The sequence below is a fragment of the Otolemur garnettii genome, unplaced genomic scaffold (assembly GCF_000181295.1).
Source record: "Otolemur garnettii isolate 467f Iridium unplaced genomic scaffold, OtoGar3 scaffold00006, whole genome shotgun sequence".
NCBI classification, from domain to species: Eukaryota; Metazoa; Chordata; class Mammalia; order Primates; family Galagidae; genus Otolemur; species Otolemur garnettii.
This window is the reverse complement of record NW_003852401.1, coordinates 28,791,339-28,810,175: the sequence shown is the minus strand read 5'-3', so window position 1 is coordinate 28,810,175 and position 18,837 is coordinate 28,791,339. Positions and strand designations below refer to the sequence as shown.

Here is an 18,837-nt window from a genome sequence, read left to right as displayed (position 1 = left end):
TTCTGGCATGTGGCAGCCCAGAAACTTTGGTTCCCTCCTGGCTCATCCAAGGTATAGCATTCTCCCAGTGGGAAGCCATGTGTTAAGTCCATGTAGCCTCACAGCCATGGGTTCCCACCTGAGACCCAGACCCTCTCCCTCAAAGCCCATCAGAGACCAATGTGTTCATCAAAACATCTTTACCACAAATTATGACCTGCCTTTGCTTGTTAAAGAGAAGCCACCTACCCTTTTAGTTACTGAAAGGGTTCAGGGAAAATGACGTCTTAAAATCATACTCTGCCCCAGATCATCAAGCCTCTATTAATATTACTTATTAAAGACTAATTGACTCAATTTCTTGGTCATTACAGCAATAACCAGGAAATGGAAATCCTTTTATTTTTTCCATATTGTTAATAATATATTCTAAACTGTAATTGTCCCTCCTGCCTTAGTAAACCATCTATAATGAAGAAATTTTCAGCTTTAAAAAAAGAAAGACAGAAATTTTCAGCTTTAGAGATTCAAGCCATATCAGTGTCTCAGAGTAACTATAAATGTCTGCTAGGATAGTCAGAGGTCTAAGCTTGGGCTGAATGTGAATTGGCCCAGCTTATATCTTAAAAAGTTAGATTTTGGCCAACATCAGATTTTCCTCCTGTGATTTACTATTTTATTCAAAAAGAAGATGGAAAAGATAGCAATCTTCTCTTTGAGCTCCATTTAATTTTTGTATTGAATGTTCCTTTAGATTTGGCTGCATGGAAATTATATCTGGATTGAACATCTAATTGTATGGTGAATATCAAATTTAGGTGTAGGAAATTCTATTGTGAGACTGAAATTTTCTGACCTTGTTATTTCCCTACTTGAAAATAAGATCTCTATCAGACTAAATCCAATCCAGGGAATTATCTCCCCATGGCAGACCTTATAGATACACTAGTTTTTGCAATATTAATTATTAGGAATGCCTGGGTAGGTTTGGATTACCATAACCAGTGTTTTTGCTACTTTCAAGGTTTGCTTTTAGGAGAATTCATGCTTTGATCTTTTCTTGCCTGAGAGTAACGGCTGACATTTGAGCATGGCCTCATCTGCTGAAGCCACCTAGAACACTTTTCTCTAAAGCAGCAGATTAAAATGGGCTTGGCATTTCTAAGTAAACAAGTAGCAGAAATGAATGCAGAATTCATAAAATATAATCAAATCTGGCATTTGAAGACACTGGTATTTAGAAGTTTTATTATAAAGTTCCTAAATAAACACACCTATCCATATATGACTGGGTGCTTACTCCCGTAAACTAAAAATAATAATAATGCCTCCCGGTAGGCTAAAACATTATCCCCCATAAGTTATGCTGTCTTGTGAGAATAATCCCTCCCCCCACCGACGTATGTGATACATGAACACCACGAACAAACACGCAAGTGCCTGGGTGAGTCAACGATTGCCAGATCCAGTGGAAGATTTTATTTTAAAAGCCTCATCTCTGTGAGGTGACACGAGCTTGTGTAAATCAAGCTGTTTCATGTGATATTTCCATAATCTGAAATAAGTACTCATGTCTGTGTCACTCATATCCTAGTTCCATTACTACCATTTTTGGTGATAATTCTGAACCCTGACTGTAGCCTCAGCTACTGTGACACTGCCTCCCCTAGGAGACAAGTAAAAGTATGAGAGAGAATCTGAGGTTGTCACAATTTCTGGTACTTATTCATGCCATAGGTGAGAGAGCCAGAATGTTAACATCCTACAGAGTGCAGGACAGTGTCATGGGAATTGTTGACTGGCCCAAGAACCCACAGCATCCCTGAGAAAACAGTACTCTGAGAATGTTCCCTGGAGTTTTCTTTCTTTCCTTTTTTCTTAACTAACTCCTTGCAGTCATACATTGTTCATTTTTTAGGACCACACCTTTCCAAGACAGTCTAAGTTTAAAGACATATGTAGAAGAAACATGAGCAAACAGCAGTGAGATTCAAAATACATACTTGGTGTCCTCAATCCACAGCACAGGCTGGCTGTCAACCCTGGTCCCTCCTTCAGATCCTAATACAGGTATCATTTGCTATTGAGAAGCTCTTCCTCACATCTTTACTTCATTTGTGCTGAATCTTAAACCCGTTCTTAACCTGTTCATTTGTGCTAAATCTTAAACTGGGTGAGAGGCTAAGTCATTGTCTATCTTCGAGTTCTCAGCATGTTAGAAAATGGTGAATGGACTTGAATTGACTTCTGTGCCATAATGGCTGTAAGGAAGCTGTTCTTCATTGTAAGAGACAACCCAACCTGCTTAACAGGCATAACTAACTCATGAGCTAAATCAGATCAGAATTTCCAACTGGCAGCACCCGCTCTTAGCTCCACTGCTTTATACCTTTCAGGCTCAGTGACTCCAGAAATGTGCTCAGTGCTCAGAGAAGTCTTACAGTCCACAGTTATTAGCTGATTGGGGGGGAGGGGCAGGGGAAGAAACAAGGACCCAGTAACTCAGTTGCTTTGCTGGGGGGCCCTGGGGAGCCTACTCACTAGAAGGCACCACCTAGGGGTCATTTAACAATTCAAGGTTCTGGCAGAATAAAGAGTTTGAAATTGAACTCTAAAGAGAACTCTAGTGTTTAATCTATAAATTACTGAGAAGTGTTTTAGAAATAAGGGGTAGGGTAGTAATATAAATCTTGAGTGAATGAGTAAATTCACAAAGCAATGCTTTTCAAAAATGCACATTCCATTTTTGGTATATGTCTTTCCTTCCTGTGGTCTGTGATAAATCCCACATATGCATTAGTATTGCATAATTAAATTATGAAGCCAACTTCTCATGGAAATTTGACAGAGATTTCCTAAAGAGCACCAGCGATATCCTCAGTAAATTTACCAGTGTCTCTGACACCAGCCCTGACATTTATGATGTGCATAATAAGTAGTGTTCAATAAAGACTTTAAGAGTTCTGACCTGGTCTTATTATTACAAGAAATCCAAGACTTTCAAAAAATTCCCAAATGTTTCAGCAATGGCACCATCTTTGAAATAAACATCTAGTTGCCTGCGAAGCTCTTTTTAAAGACTATACTCATTTGCATAGAAATAAACACTATATCACAAATACTATATATGTATATATATATAATTTGTTTTTATTCTTATTATGATTGTTAAGGCAGCCTCATTTCTTTGCATTTATGCCAAACAAAGAGGGGCCAAGCTTGGGGTTGTCAGCAGTAGCACAGAGAGAGAAAGATGGTAAAATGAGGGTATAATGTATAAGTTACTAATGAGAATTTTCTTCTGGAAACAGAAAATAACAGAATATCCTTTACTCAAAAGAAAGGATACTTACATGAATACCCTAGCCATCTGTTATTCTGAAGGTGAGTTCAGATCTGGTGTGGTAGAGTCACAGTTATGTGGACTCAGATTCCCCTTTTTTTGGCTCTGCCATCCTTATCCAACCAGCCCATAGGAGCTTACCATTCTTTCCACGTTTCAGCCAGAAGCAGTCAGAATAAAGGAACAAGGGGAGGCAAGACTTTGCCCCTTAAAGGCACAAGAAGGAAGTAGGAAGTCTTGCATGCCATTTTGGCTTATATCTTGTGTTTCAGAATATAGGCTTTATTCTAGCAAAAGACTAGGATATTGAAGGAAAGACTAGGTATGGGGGAGGCACCTTTTCAACCTGGCATTCCAGGTGGTCAGCTAAAATATATTTGCCATTCATAAATAAGATATGCCTGCATGTTCCAACATGCTTACTAGAGAACCTTGCCCATAAATAGCTCCTCTAGCTACAATTTATGTCTGGCCCTTCTGCTCTTCACTCGTGAGCATTTAGTGATATATGGTTGATGAGCCTTGGCACTAGCTCTGGAAATCAAATCGAGACAAGTTATCTAAAATTATACAGATTATTTTAGGCCATCTTGGTTAAGTTAACTTTTTACGTTAACTAACCCAAACAGGCACCCCAAGCCTCAAAACTGTTCTATATACAGTGCCATGCATAATGCCTGAGCATGCGTGAATGCATCCTTTACCACAAGTTTTGTTACATGTCATTTGGTAACATTTTAAATCCAAAGTTAAAAATAAATAGGAGAGAAGATTCTGTAATTCCATGACACTATACTCTTGAGGTTAAGCTTCAAAGATGAATCCTAGAAAAGAATTTTCCTATGACCTACACATTACTGTAATCTTGGCAGTAGGCGGGAGAATGGGGGTTGGTTGGTCAATCCAATCCACCCTGGAAAGGCAAGGTTATAACTAGGTCTTGGCTCTGTTAGAAGAAAAAGAAAAAAGACCTGTCTTATAGAATAAAAGCAGCCCACCCTTTGACTGTTGAGGACACATTTGCAGAGACTTCTCCCACAAAGCAGAAGAGTTTGCTTTCTTATACCAATGACTCAATTCACAGACTTACACTTTAATAACTCATAAGTGATAACTAATGATTTGGCAAGATACAGCCAAGGATGAAGAGTTCTTGAGGGTTTCAGAATGCCATTAAATATATAATTGGATGTATTTGCTGATGACAATTATAAAAGATAAATACCAGGGTTCCTCAATATATGCATATTGGGTCATTTTGTTTTGGAGGTTGATGATCCAACTCTAATTTTTCCTTTGATTTTAGCTTACATTATTCAGTCAAACCTAAATGGTAGATACACAGACAGTTGAAATTTCTCTTCTATCTTGGTAAGTGAACAAAGCCCAGGAGTATCTATTGCTTTCCAGATTTAATAGAACCAGAAGCAAGAACTTTGAAAATAAACCTTGCCTTTCCTCAAGTGATAATCTATACATATAACAATTTCTTTGTTCTGTTTTTAGCTTAGTAACTTTTCCCTTCATCATTTTAAATACAGAATATATATATATATATATATATATATCAAGAGAGTCTTCCAAGTCTACAATCTAGGTGTCAGTAGAAAATAAATTAAATGTTTTAAAACCCCATTAGAAAATACAATGAACTAGTTCAAAAGACAAATGGCAAAGAAAATGTTTGCAACTATGACAAAGGGCTAACTTCCACAATATGTAAAGAGTATCTACCAATCAAAAAGAAAAATATGGGAAGCAATAGTGGAATATGGGCAAAATATATCCACAGAAAAATCCTAAGGAAAAAAATACAAATAATTGACTATATTTGGGATTAAAGAAATGAAAATTAAGACTTGAAATTTTTTAACTTATCAAACTGGTAAAAATTACAGGTTAAATATTTTAATGTCAAAATTATATATGGAAATATGCACTTATAGATTTTTGGTGGGTGTATAAATTGGGCAACCTTATTTGGAAAACAATTTGCCTTCCCCTATTAAATATTAAATGAACATATGTTTTACATCTGTAATTTTACTTCTAGGAATTCATTCTAGATATATTTATTACAATATTGTTTATAGTAATAAAGTGGAAGTAATCTAAGGATTCTCCGATAAACAACCAGTCAAACAAATTATATGTGGACATATAGTAGACATATAGTTGACAAAATATATGTCAAATACCACGAAATTATTACAAGTAATGCAAATAGTCCAGCTGTGTGCTTAGTATAATCACATTTATCTTAAAAATTACATATGTGTCTGTGATTATAAAATACCTGAAAGAACACAGATGAACAGTTTCTAGGGAATGAGACTTGAGGTGGGGAGGGGATCTAAGATGTGAAACTTTTCCCTTGGAACCTTCAAAAACTGCTTGCTGCTTTCCATAAGGAGGAGGGAGATACTGTTTTTGGGAAAGGAAGGGAGGGAGGGAGCCCAGTAGTTGGTGTAGTCATGTGGTGCGGGAGTTGGGTACCTTCCTACCTACCTCAGGCGCATGCGTGTCACTCTCTACCTATGGGCGAGGACCCAGCACAGCTGGGTTTGACATTCCTTCTTTCTCTAGTTCCCTCAGTCTTCTGGCAATCTTCCTCTCCTAAAACAAAAAGAAAGAGTCAACTCAGGAAACCTGAGGGAAGAGAGGCTGATTAAGGAAGCATTACAGAGAACAACGTTTTCAAATCTCCTATGAAGGATGCACATAAAATGTATGAGACTCACATGACAGATTTGACAGTTACATTTAATAATGACTGAAATCTGAACCAAATTTATCTTCCTTCTTTGAAGTTGGTGAATGACAAACAGCCTAAATTTATTCCCAATCCTTAGCCGGCACAAGATATCCTATTATAATGGGTACGTCAAAAATGCCTTACATTTAGATCCCCACCATAAATACACCGGTGGGGCTGGAACTGTTCATTTTCCTTATTTTTATCCTCACAGGCACTCTCAGAGTCTAGCTCCCTCCCCCTGTGCCCACTGCCCATTATGATGTGCTTATCTAACAGCGGTTTCACGTTGAATATAGCCCACAGGCTTGCTGTGGGAAGGGGGCTCCTCTATACTCTTTACGCCACTATGCTTTCATGATGCTTCATATGAAGGCAACATATATGTCAAATTTCTTCAGCTTTTCAAAATATGGCAGCAATGAGAACTCAAATATCTGTCATTTAAGATGAATTGTGACTGTTCTCTCTGTTACATTTTTCCCTTGACAGTACTTCTGGGGGGTCTTTTCTACCCTATTTGCTTGTGCGCTTCCAATGTACAAAGCACCACAGGGGCTGCAAGATAAATAAAGCAGAGTTGTTTACTTGAAGGATTTAGGCTTACAAATAAGTCAATAGTAACTGGTGTTTATTGAGCACTGTTCCAAATAATTTACAGGAAATAACTGATCCTTACAACACCCTGATGCCATTATTAATCCCATTTGCCACTAAAAAAAAAAAAAAAAAATTAAGTAAATAAAATAAAAGCCGAAGCCTCAAAAGGTCAAGTAATAGGCTCCAAGTCACACTGCTTATAAGTGGCAGACCCAAGAAGTCTACACCTGAGCCCACGCCTGGACTGCTGTGTTCTACAGCCTCTATACAAAGAGCTGTTAAATGCCCTTTAGTGACACAAAGTGCAATAGGAGTTCACACAGTGAGCCTTGGGTTCTGCAGTCCCCACTCCCCCAGCTGCAGACCAGGGAACCTAGCAGCACAGGGGAGGTGAGTAGTGGGACAGGGGGCAAAGTGTCCTCTGTCTTTACAGCTGCCCCCCATCATTTTCATCATCACCTGAGCTCCGCTTCCCGTCAGATCAGCAGCAGCATTAGATTCTCATTGGAGTGGGACCCCTTCTGTATCCTATGCATGTGAGGCCTCTGGGCTGCATGCTCCTTAAGAGAATCGAATGCCCGATGATCTGAGACAGAGATCTCATGCACTTGAATCATCCTGAAAGCGCCCCGCCCCTGATCCGTGGTAAAACTGTCTTCCATGAAACTGGTTTCTGGTTCCAAAAAGGCTGAAGACTGCTGATGTGGTTCATTCCTTTTGTTTTCTAGATAGGAAAATCACTTGGGAAAAAGTCATGTTTTGCCTAAATTCTTCATGTGAATTAACGTGAAAGAGATTTTCCCTGAACATGAACTCCACACTGCCTGTGCGCTGTTCTTTGCTCAGTATCATGCCTTTACTTTAGTCTGGGAGGTACAGCATGCTAGAACTCAAATAGGAAAAAGGTCTCCATGCGCCAGAGTGACAAACAGAAGCAGGGTACTTAGGGCATCCCCTTCCATCAACATGAAACTCTTTATTTTCTCATTTTTTCCCTCTTCAGGGAAAAATGTTCTCTGCTGTGTCCTGAGGGATAATTGAGGAAAGACCTAGACAATTGGGAATACAATCAACACTCCTGCTCTCCAGACATCTCCATTATTAGCCATACCACTAATCTTACCCTACTTGATCTTTGCTGAAGTGTCATTTAAATTTTTTGTTTATGAAGGCTGGATAACTGAGGGAAAAAGAAACTGAAAATACCAGTGTGCTATTCACTCTTCAGGAGACATATTGCTAAGCCAATTTTGCACTTGGTTTCATCAACAAATGCTTGTGTTAAGTTTCCAGGAAGGTCTGTATTGTTGTTGTCATCTATCTGAAGCTTTGCTGATAGTATTAATATTTAGCAAGTGGTCTGTCTGATTGCTATACACAGCAGTAGGGCAGCCTGGGGTGTGTACTTGAAAGTGAGTTTATGTTCCCAGAAACACACTAATTAGGAACTTTTTGGAAAATGTACAGTAGTTACTCTTGGCTTGTTATTTTACAAACTATTGAGAATCCAGAGGAACCAACCCTCACATGCTGTGCTTCGAGGGACATTGCTATGTGTTTTCCCCAGTGAGCACATTCTCTTGAGAAGGCAGCTTTGCCAGATTATAAGCACTGAGAAATAACCAAGGGATGCTTTATGGAAAGTGGGTGAGACCCTCCCAGGACTCTCAGCACCCAGCTGCCCCCTGCCAAGCCCCAGTCGCCCAGCAATTTCCACAAGTTTAGGCTGCTAGAAGTCCAACTTGATCCCAGGAAGCTAGAGCCAAAAGACCTAACTTGAGGATCTGGGGTTCCCCCTAAATGTTGTTTCTGGGAAAGGAACAAATGGAGCTCAGAGAAGAGCTACTCAAGCATGTGGGAGTCTCCTCTGAGGCCTGGATTTGACACGCGATGCTGCTTGAGCCATCTGGCCTGAGGCTAGTTTATTTAGTAAGGTAACAACTCTAGGAACATGGTATTACCATGAAATTCATCTCCCAGTTTGGGAGAGGATAGCCAAACTGGTAGAAACCTACCAATCGTACTGAAATGGCTCTGATGACTTTTTTTTGTAGATGCTAGATAGATAGTCACAGATACGGATGTAGATTTATATCTGTATCTTGGCCAATGAAAGACAAGAGAGAAGAATATGGGGATGGTTCAGTCAAGTAGGTAATAATATGTATGTTGAGTGACACTCCGGTATGTGTTTCAATTCCTCTTTCAAGAGAAAAGAAATGAAGTAGATCAGCCTCCAAAAGGATAGTTCTCTTAAGTCAAAAGTAGCTAATTACTTGAGAATAGAACACTTATTTCTCCAGAAATCAGAAACAGATTTTTAAAAGGAACAAAGAATCCAGTTCCTGTCCTGTCCCAAAAGACGAGAATTGAAGCATTCATAATTAGCATTATAATTAATAAAACAACAACTAACGTTTCTTGAGAATCTAAGTATCATACAGGCACTTAGGAATGAACTCATTCAACATTTTACCAGCATAAAACATATCTAGACTGAAAAAGAATGAGGAAGGATACTTCCTCCAGCAGAGGCTGTTGTCGATCTGAACATCTCGTTTAGTTGGAGAAGTGATGAGACCTGATAGAGGCAATACCTACTGAAGGGCTGTGTGATGTCAGCACAGATCTGGGTGTGCAGCTCAGGTTGCTGTCACATATGTAAATTTATTTAAATGGGGTAAGCCGTCTGTTTTAATATAATGTGTATCCAACCATTGGGTTGTAGAAATTTCAAAGATTTTATTTTTTGACAGGATGCCTGCCGTTTTTCTCTCTTGACTCCCGCTTGTTTTATTCATTTTGGGGTAGTTGCCAATTAGACCCAATTGGTAAGTATATCATTAATGGACAACTTGAATTTCCTCCTCAATTCCAATCAAGAAAATTAACCACAGAAGCCTTAATTTCCTCTAAAAATTTCTAACACTATCACTCCCTGTGACTGCTGTTTACCTCTGTCTCTTCTAAGATATTCAACCACATCAGAGATGACTCCTTATTGGTTACTCCTTATTATGTGTCATCCTAAAGACACCACATAGGACAGCTGGGCATTGCTGCCAGGGCATCACTAGAAGGAGATAAGCACTTATTTAGCTTCTAAGCACTACACTGGGCATTCTTGTGTATACTATCTTTTGTAATACTCACATATACCCTTCAAATTAGGGATTATCTTCCTCTTTTATAGCTGAGTAAATGACAGCTTGAAGAGCTTGAGCCTTTGTCTTCAGTTAGTGGGACATCTGGGTGCAAACTTTGGCTGATATGATTTCAAAACAACTTCTCCTCCTATCCCATACATGGAGGTATTATCTCATTTAAAAAGAGGTTTCCCCACATTTGGTTACTCTGGAAATCTTGGGGGTGATCACTTCATCCAACAATTATTTGAGCATCATCTCTGTGCCAGACACTAGTGAAGGGTCGGTTCTGTTGAAATGAGTCATCAAGCAGGACTTTGGGGAGAGGATAGTGGCTCATGGCAAGGTGGTGAATAAGCAGTATCAGGAGGAAGTGGATAGGGTGATGGAGAGCAGGGTGGGGATGGAGATAGGCAGAAGAGCTTCTGACGGTGTATCCGTGGCTACAGTCTTTCTTCATGTGACTCGTGGACTTCCCTTTGTCATCCTATGCCTGAGAATATATGAAGGAGGCTGGGAAGGCAAAGGGACGTTCAATTGTCATCACTGGCATCTTTTTTGATCATTGCACCATCATCAAATGCATTGGGATAACCATGACGTGAAATTTTCCATCATTGGGCCTATAATTGTCCCCTGAGAAAGACAAAAACTCCATATGTCAAAGATCATAGTAGAACTTCATCCAGGGAGCTCTGGAAGTGGGACAGACTAACAGCCCTGGGTTTAAACCTTGAATGCCAAACTCAAGGGATTCTCCTGCCTTGAAAAGAAAATTAAGCTTCCTCTGGACAGGTTACACGTACAGTCATGCATTGCTCAACAATGGGGATACATTGTGAGAAATTTGTTAGGTGATTTTGTCATTTTGAGAACATTTTAGAGCGCACTTATACAAACCTAGATGACACAGCCTACTACACATGGCTATATGGATAGCTCATGGCTCCAGGGCTACAAATCTATAGCATGTCAGTGTACTAAATGCTGTAGGCAATCGTAACACAAGGGTAAGTATTCATCTATCTAAACACCTAAACATAGGAAAAATATATAAAAACTAAAAACTGGTATGCCCGTGTAGGGTACTTACTGTAAATGGAGATTGCAGGACTGAAAGTTGCTCTGGGGGAGTCAGCGAGTGACTGGTGAGTGAATGTGAAGTCCTAGGTCCTACAACACTACTGCACACTAGAGTAGACTTTATTAGTACTGTGCACTTAAACTATACTAAATGTCTTTCTTTGAGACAGAGTCTCACTCTGTCGCTTTGGGTAGAGCCATGGCCTTAGTTTAGGTCACCACAACCTCAACTTTTGGGCTCAAACAATCCTCCTGCCTCAGCCTCCCAAGTAGTTGGTACTATAGGTGTCCACCACACTGCCTGGATAATTTTTGTATTTTTAGTAGAGACAGGGTCTTGCTTTTGTTTAAGCTAGTCTCAAGTTCCTAAACTCAAGGGATCCTCTTGCCTCAGCCTCCCAGAGTGCAGTTATGAGCCACCACACCTGGCCCTAAATTATTTTTTTTAAATCTTCATTCAAAAATAAATTAGCCTTCACTTACTACAAGTTTTTTCATTTGATAAATTTTGCAAAAAGTGTTTTGGACTCTTTTGTAATGATACTTAAAACAGAAACACATGGATATTTTTATTCTGTCTTTATTCTGTAAGCTTTTCTTAAAATTAATTTAATTTTCTTTACTTTTAAAAGCTTTTTATTAAAAATGAAGACACACAGTAATTAGCCTAGGCTGAAACAGGGTCAAGATAACTAAGATGTCACTAGGCAATAAGAATTCTTCAGCTTACTGGACCTTCCTGGTATCTGTGGTCTGTCTTTGACCCAAATGTCTTTCTGCCATGCACAACTGTACATCAAGGACATCATTTTGCCTTCTGTGGGTGCTCTGATCTGTTCAGCCCAAGCATGCAGAATTTCTACTGCCTAACCAATCCAGGGAAAGGCCTTCTAAAATACGAATACCAAATTCATGTTCATTTCACTTAAGACCCTGATAACTAGCCCTTTTTCAGATATTCTCAACCAAACATGTTCAAAGTTTTCTCTGCCTTTTAAAGAGTCTTTTCTCCAAAGAATAATTTTTGTAAAGAAAACATTACAATCTCTACCTTTGCCTTCTCTCCATTTTCTAAAGTGGCTTGACACAAGTGAGCTATGTACCTGAAATTTTTGTCATACTTGTTAATGAAAAGTCACTTTGTCAATCAAGATAATAGTGAAGTCAAAAGAGTAACTTCGGGGAGCAGCACAAATTTTAGTGAAACTGATTTCTTGGCATTTGCCTGTCTTATTTATCTAATCTACTTTCCTATTCAGGCTAGGAGATTTCTGTTTTCCAACAGAGGACTTTTCCACATTGGAATTACTTGCTCAAGGACTGGGTCAGTTCTTATCAATAAGTAGGTCTGAACAGGAAAGCAGTCTACCATTCTAAGATCTCTTAGACATTTTCATATTTGGGGAAGAGCATTTGAAGTCTATTTTCAGATGAGAAAGATTTGGGTTGCAAGTGTGTGACTGGCATTTTGGTCTCAACAGTAGCAAAGTTACTGGTTCAGATATAATACTTTCCTCTCACAATAATATAGACTTTCTTGATGTGACTCCATCTCCCTGTGTCATTGCTAACTAACTGAAAGACCTGCCATATTTTCTTTTGTTATTTTTCTAACTTCTCCTACCATACACCAGGTGGACCTATGTCCCACCCATTCCCAGCTACTTGCAATTTCCTTCAAACAACATACCCCATCAGATAAGTTCTTGTGTCCTTTTGACATTACCTAAGTGTCATCTTCTCCCCCACCCTAGCTATCTAGCCCAAATCTACACTCCCTCTGAGTCTCAGATCAAAATCCTTCTTCTCTCTGAAATCTTAGGGGAACCCCCATTCCAACTTATCCTCTCCCCACCATCCTCAGAGCACTCCGTGTAAACCCCTGCCAGAGCACCACTTCTTTCGGCAGTGTGAATCTGCCTGAATGTCCCCTATCATCTGTAGACTGTGAGTTCCTGCAGAGCAGAGCCTGCACGCCATTCCTTTCTGTCATCCTGAAACCCTAGCACAGCGGCCGGCACGTGTAAATAGGTGCTCAATAAATGGTTATTGCAAATATCAATATTTGGTTTCCCTGGCCTTATTTTTAGCTCCGATTTCTAGCCTAACACAAAGATATAACAGCAGGAATTAGATATCAAAAGTTATGAAGGACAGATAAATAGTAAAATAATAATGACATAGAAAGACCTAGGAAGGATAAATCAATAGGAACATGTAGAGGCAGAGACCATCGTGCATACTGCCCACTCCTGGGCCTGAAAGCATTTAGTCTGGGAAATCTGTGCTCCTGTTGAATCATGATTGTTGTTCAATCATTTCCGTCTTATGAATTTCGAGAGTCTGAGAATATGTATTTTGTAGCAGCCAATGCCATCAGGGCTTCAGTATTTCCATTTACATGAAAAAAAGAAATAACTATTGATTTTCCTCCACTGATTCAAAGTGATAGTTGCCCAGGGCCGCTTTTCCTTGTAGATTAGGATCAGTCCATTCAGTAGAGATGCATTGCTAACTTTAGAAAGTTAGATACACATAAAATCAATTGGAAAACTGCCGCTGAATGAGCACTTTTGCACCATCATCAACCATTTTACAGTGAGATATATTTAGAGAAGATAAGGCAAAAAAGTGGCCTGGGGTTTTAATTTGTTTAAGATAACCATTTTAAGGCCAGGGAATTAATTCTAGGACTCTTCAAAGTGCCTTCCAAGGATTTATGATAATCTGTCTATCCCTTCAAAATAGTATTTGCATTATTTCAAGCCAGGGAAACTAATGGAAGTAAAAGTGAAGCTTAATTCATATGGGCTTGAGAAATGACGGCCAATAGCATGCCCAGGTGTCGCTAATAAAGTTGTCATAGGTTTTTACAGAATAAATGTTTTTTAACCTTGAACCCTCAGTTCAAGATCATTAACCCTCGAGACAAAATGAAGAAAATAGCCATGTTGTGCCCTAATTATGGCCAAATAAAGAAGCAGTTATTCTCTTTGCTTTTTGTTTTTGGGGAGTTTTTGTTTTGTTTTTGGCACCCATAGCTGGAACAAATAAGCACCCCTCCTCGCTGAACAGGCTGTCCCTGTTTCTGTGTTGAAGGCTGGGCTTCGGAAGCCCATGAGGAGTTTCACGAGCTACAACCCAGCAGGCAGACATTCAAGTCCTGAATCACAGGCGGGCAAATCACTGACCCTTGTTGGCTAAGGAGCCTTGGCACCTCCGGGTCCATGTGGGTTTCTGTGGATAATTCCCAGGATGAGGCAGGGTGGGAACACAAGTGTGCCTTTGCTAAAACAGTCAGGAGAAGATTGAAGAGTCAGCTTTTCTGGGCATCAAACAAATCTGCAGTAAGCTTTCCTCATTAGCAGCGTTTCTATTACCCAAAGGAAGTTCGTGCTAACTCTGGTGCACACTGGAATTCATTCTGAAATCCTGGGGGAGACTGGGAAATAGGCAGAGATTCAGCACGATGTGGCCGTGAGAAGAGTTTGGAGAGAAGCAGAGAGTTCACTTCACTCTCGTATTTCCACTTTTAGGTTCTGTTTTCTTGGCAGGCATGGAGCAGGATTTCTATTCTGTTGAATTGTTTTCATTACTCAAGTCCTAAGAACAGTTATAGTAAGTATGAATTATAGTTCATAAACAGAGGTGTGTAGGAAATGTCACATAATAAAATTTTTTTTCCTTTATTCAAATAAATCCAACTCTAAGTCTCCTTCCATCTAGTTTTGACAAATTCTATCTTACTCTATTAGATGTCTCTCTAACTCTCTCCCTTCCTCCTCCTTTCCCTTCTTCCTCGTCTCTCCTCTTCCTTCTTTCATGCTCATACTAACTGCCTCATGCTTATAGAGTACTTGAAAAATTGGGGCTCAGCGCCTGTGGCTCAAGTGGCTAAGGCACCAGCCACATACACCTAAGGTGGCGGGTTCAAATCCAGCCAGGGCCCACCAAACAACAATGACGGCTGCAACCAAAAAATAGCCGGGCATTGTGGCAGGTGCCTATGGTCCCAGCTACTTGGGAGGCTGAGGCAGGAGACTCACTTGAGCCCAAGAGCTGGAGGTTGCTATGAGCTGTGATGCCACAGCACTCTACCCAGGGGGACAGCTTGAGGGTCTGTCTAAAAAAAAAAAAGAGAGAGAGAGAGAGAAAGAAAAATTCGGAAAAAGCTTCTTAACTTTTGTCAGCCAAGGTCACCACTGATACAGTAGCTGTCTAAGCCTGCTGGACCTCTCCAAGGCAGGCAGCTCTCATGTTTCCTGGCAAATAAAGCCAGTGGGGTCTTGGCAGCAGCTGGCATCACTGGCCCATCAGGTTGAGCAGCCTCAGGTCCAGCGTCCCCTGGTGTACTTCACAGCAGTCCCCCTCACACAGGGTGCCTGGGGTAGTTATCGCCCTTGTGGAAGTTACAACTGGTGGGGCAGCTATAGAACATAAGTAAGTAAAATGTGTAGTGTATTGGATAGTGGTACGTACCAAGGGAAGAAAAAAGCAGAGGGAGCAGAAAAAGGGCTGCAGGGAAGTGGCTGAAATTGCAAGGAGCCCAGTGGGAAAGCAAGGAGAGATGGGAAGGGAAGCAGTGTGAACCCAGGTAGGTCAGATGAACCAGCGAAGGAAATGAGGAAGGAGCAGGTAGTGAGGTAAGAGGGCAACCAGGAGAGAGCACTGAAGGAGAGAGGAAAATGGAATTTTCTTTAACCTTTGTAAGGTTGTGCCTGAGACAGGCCCCTGCAACAAAAGACAGGTTAATAAGAGCAAAGCAGGTGTGCACTGCAGATCGCAGGGGGAAAGTGCTCCGAAGCAGTGGTTTGGGAGTCTGCGTCCATAGAATGTCCAACAAAGAGCAGAATGGTTAGGGAAGTGACAGGACAAAGCTGAACGCGGTCCCAGGATCCCAAAGGCAGGACAACATGGGAAGGGGAATCTCTGGGGAGTACAGTCTGCTCACAGAGCCCTCTGGATTCTTTCTGAGCTTATAAGGATCTGTTCGAAGAGAATTTATATCTTGTCTTCAGGTGGGAAAGAGGCCAAGGAGCAAATAGAAAGACCTTTTGTTTTTGTGATTCTCTGTCCTGCTTTTAGGCGAACAGAGGACAGGCAGAGGCTCCTGCACCTTCCTCATTGGAATTGTTACGGTCTGCCCTAGGGGAGAAAGGGAAGGTCACACAGTCCTTTCTATAACTGCTGCTTCCCAATTGTCTCTGGCTTAAAAATACTATGTCAAAGAGGTGTATTTTGTAGTAGAACATTCTGATTTCCTTCGGCCACTGTCTTGGAGATAGGTGAAGGGTGTTTCTGTCCAGCAGGAGGGAACGGCCACCTGTGTCGATGCTGCTGGTGGACCTAGTCAGAGGCGACCGGGAAATGACCAGGAGGCGGGCATGAGTTTCCTCTTCTCCCTGTCCTAGGCTTGAATTTCCTTTCTGTCTCAGGGACCCCCCCACTTCTCCATCATGGAAGTCACTTGCCACTTTCTCCATTCTCTTTAGGACATTAGTGAACTTAGGTTTTTACGAAAGTCGTGGAGAGAGCTGAGCTCCAGACAATTTCTGTTCTCTGGCAGCTTTGACCAGCAACACAAACTTCCCCTGGGACTAGATACCCAAGTGGCCTTTTTGAAATGAGGAGAAGGAAGAACAAATGGAAAAGAATCTAAATTAATTAATAACTCCACAAATTATCCTGCTGCACAAAAATGAGATTCTTTACTTTGAGGCAAAGCACCAAGTCGTGAATGTACTAAATATATAGGTGGGTGATCTTCCTAGTGCAGTGAAACCCCTATTGAATGAGTGGGGCAGCCGAACATTTGCTTTTAAATAGACCCAAATAGCCAGTGTTAGAGACTGAACTGCAAGATCAGTGCCTGTCTCCCACCCTTCACCTCTACCACAAGGGTGATATTACATCAACCACATACAATTAAAACAGGTATCAGTGCTTGGCTTACGCAGTTCCAACCAGGTTAGTTTGTCATTGATTATAGACACACTCAGGTTTAACAAGCTGACAGATGTCGTCTTATATGAATCATTTTTAACCAAACCCAGGGGACCAACTATAGCCCATGAGCCTAATCCAGCGCATCATCTGTTTTTGTAAATAAAGCTTTACTGCAGTGGAGCCAGGCTCAGCCTTTACACGGTGTCCCTGGCTGCTTCATGTGACAATCCCACAGCTCGGTCCTTGCAGCCAAGTCCACATGACCAACAAAGCTGAGAATGTTTACTATTTGCTCCTTTACAGAAAAAGTTGCTGATGCTCAGTTTAAAATTGACTTCTGGAAAAATAGTTTTCATGGGTCTCATTCCGTGTTCTTTTGTATTCATTTGCTTCAGGGGGGCACATCTTGGATTTCTCTACTCTTCACAAGCAAAACTCTCCGTTCCCTGCGGTTTTATCCTAGGACATTGGTTCTCAAAATGTGGTGTTGGGACCAGCGGCAATAACATCGCCTGCAAACTCCTTTGAGACGCAGATTCTCAAGTCTCATGTTGAGGATGGGGCGGAATAGTGTGTGTTTTAAAAGCGTCTCCGGGAGAGTCTGATGCACACTCATTCTAAGCCATTCTTCTAGAGCAAACACTGATAAGAAGAGCTTATAACTCACCATGGGGATTTCTATACACCCCTTCTCTGACAGTGTACAATGGGCAAACTAGATTTTGCACATTAGAATTAGGATTTTAAGAGCCATCCTTAAGATTTTGATTTCTTATTTGCAATATTAAGATAGCTCCCTTTCTAGAATAATGGTACTAGCACTTATTATTGCACTTGGATAGATTCTTGGCGTTAGCAGTGGAAAGGAGCCAAGTTGCTGTTTCACATAGACAAAAGAAGGATAACTGGGTTAAATACCCCAGTGATTAAGGACCCAAAGTACCCAAGGCGTGCCTCTGGGCCAGGACTGTCTCCTGATTCTTCATCACCAAGTTTCCGGATGTGTTTAAATGATAGAATGCAACAGAGTATTTGTTTATAAGGGATAAAAGTAGAAGGGATTTATTTTCAGCACAACCACGGATATGCTCGAACATGAGAAAAATTTTTAATTGATACTTTCCCTTTATTGGATCGATGCAGGTGCTGTTATGTTGTTGCTGTTTTCCTTCTCTTAATGATCTAATCCTTCCCTGGAGTTTCATTGCTCATTGTATCTAGAACAAGAAATAGCTCTGATAATGAGCAGCTGTGGTTCTGCAGGAGCAAGAAACCTGAACCAGGGAACTGGAGAGGGTAACAGCTAGTCCTGGCCTTTTTCCTCCAGGAAGAGAAGCAACAAAGGAACAAACAAACTCAGGGTCCTTTTAACGTAACTGAGATTGGCATCTACGTTAAAAAGCTACCAGAAACCAGTTTGAATGGCTAAAATATGAATGAGGTTAGATGAATGTACAAACTGGTTTGTGTGGGATTAAATAATTCTAGTTTATACCTGTCATTCCAGAATAATTATTAATGATAATCCTTCACTTGTGAATGTATCCTGACTATATAGTAAATGGTGTAGTCACCTTAATGACAGATGAAAGGTGGAAGTGGTGATGACCAGAGACCAGACTGCAAGCAAAGAAATTTAGGTCAAGATTATTGAAAAGGATCAGAGATCCTTCCTTTGCCAGGGGCAAAGATGGCATCTGCACCTGGGGGTAGTTAGAGACCCCTTTTATATGGGGCCCAGAGTGTGGGCAAATCCCACAGCTTACCAGAGGGGTTTGGTGGGTTAGAGTCCTTGGCAGGAATTTCCTTCGGAGGTGGGGCTAACTAGCTTCTTTGTATTCTTTGTTTCAGAAGGAGAGGAGGAGGAGGAGAGGGGAAGGGTTCCTATAGGGCCACCTTAGGTTCCCCAACAAAAGATAACCGACTCGAGTGCAAAAAATACAGACTCTGGACTTCCCAATGTGTCTTTCTTGAAATCCAGTTCA

General features: G+C 40.8%; 1 protein-coding gene across 23 annotated transcripts in view; it reads left to right on the top strand.

The window, feature by feature from the left end:
- The window catches only part of TRPM3 (transient receptor potential cation channel subfamily M member 3), a 559,493-nt gene that overhangs the window by 300,146 nt on the left and 240,510 nt on the right, over positions 1 to 18,837 (top strand). For 8 of the 23 annotated variants that reach the window (XM_003782947.1, XM_003782942.1, XM_012813888.1 and 5 more), the window contains one exon: positions 9,434 to 9,508. The exons of the other annotated variants lie outside the window; for them this stretch is intronic. In XM_003782947.1, coding sequence (XP_003782995.1) covers positions 9,434 to 9,508 — 75 coding nt within the window. The remainder of the gene's footprint in view (positions 1 to 9,433; positions 9,509 to 18,837) is intronic. 23 annotated transcript variants of the gene reach the window in all.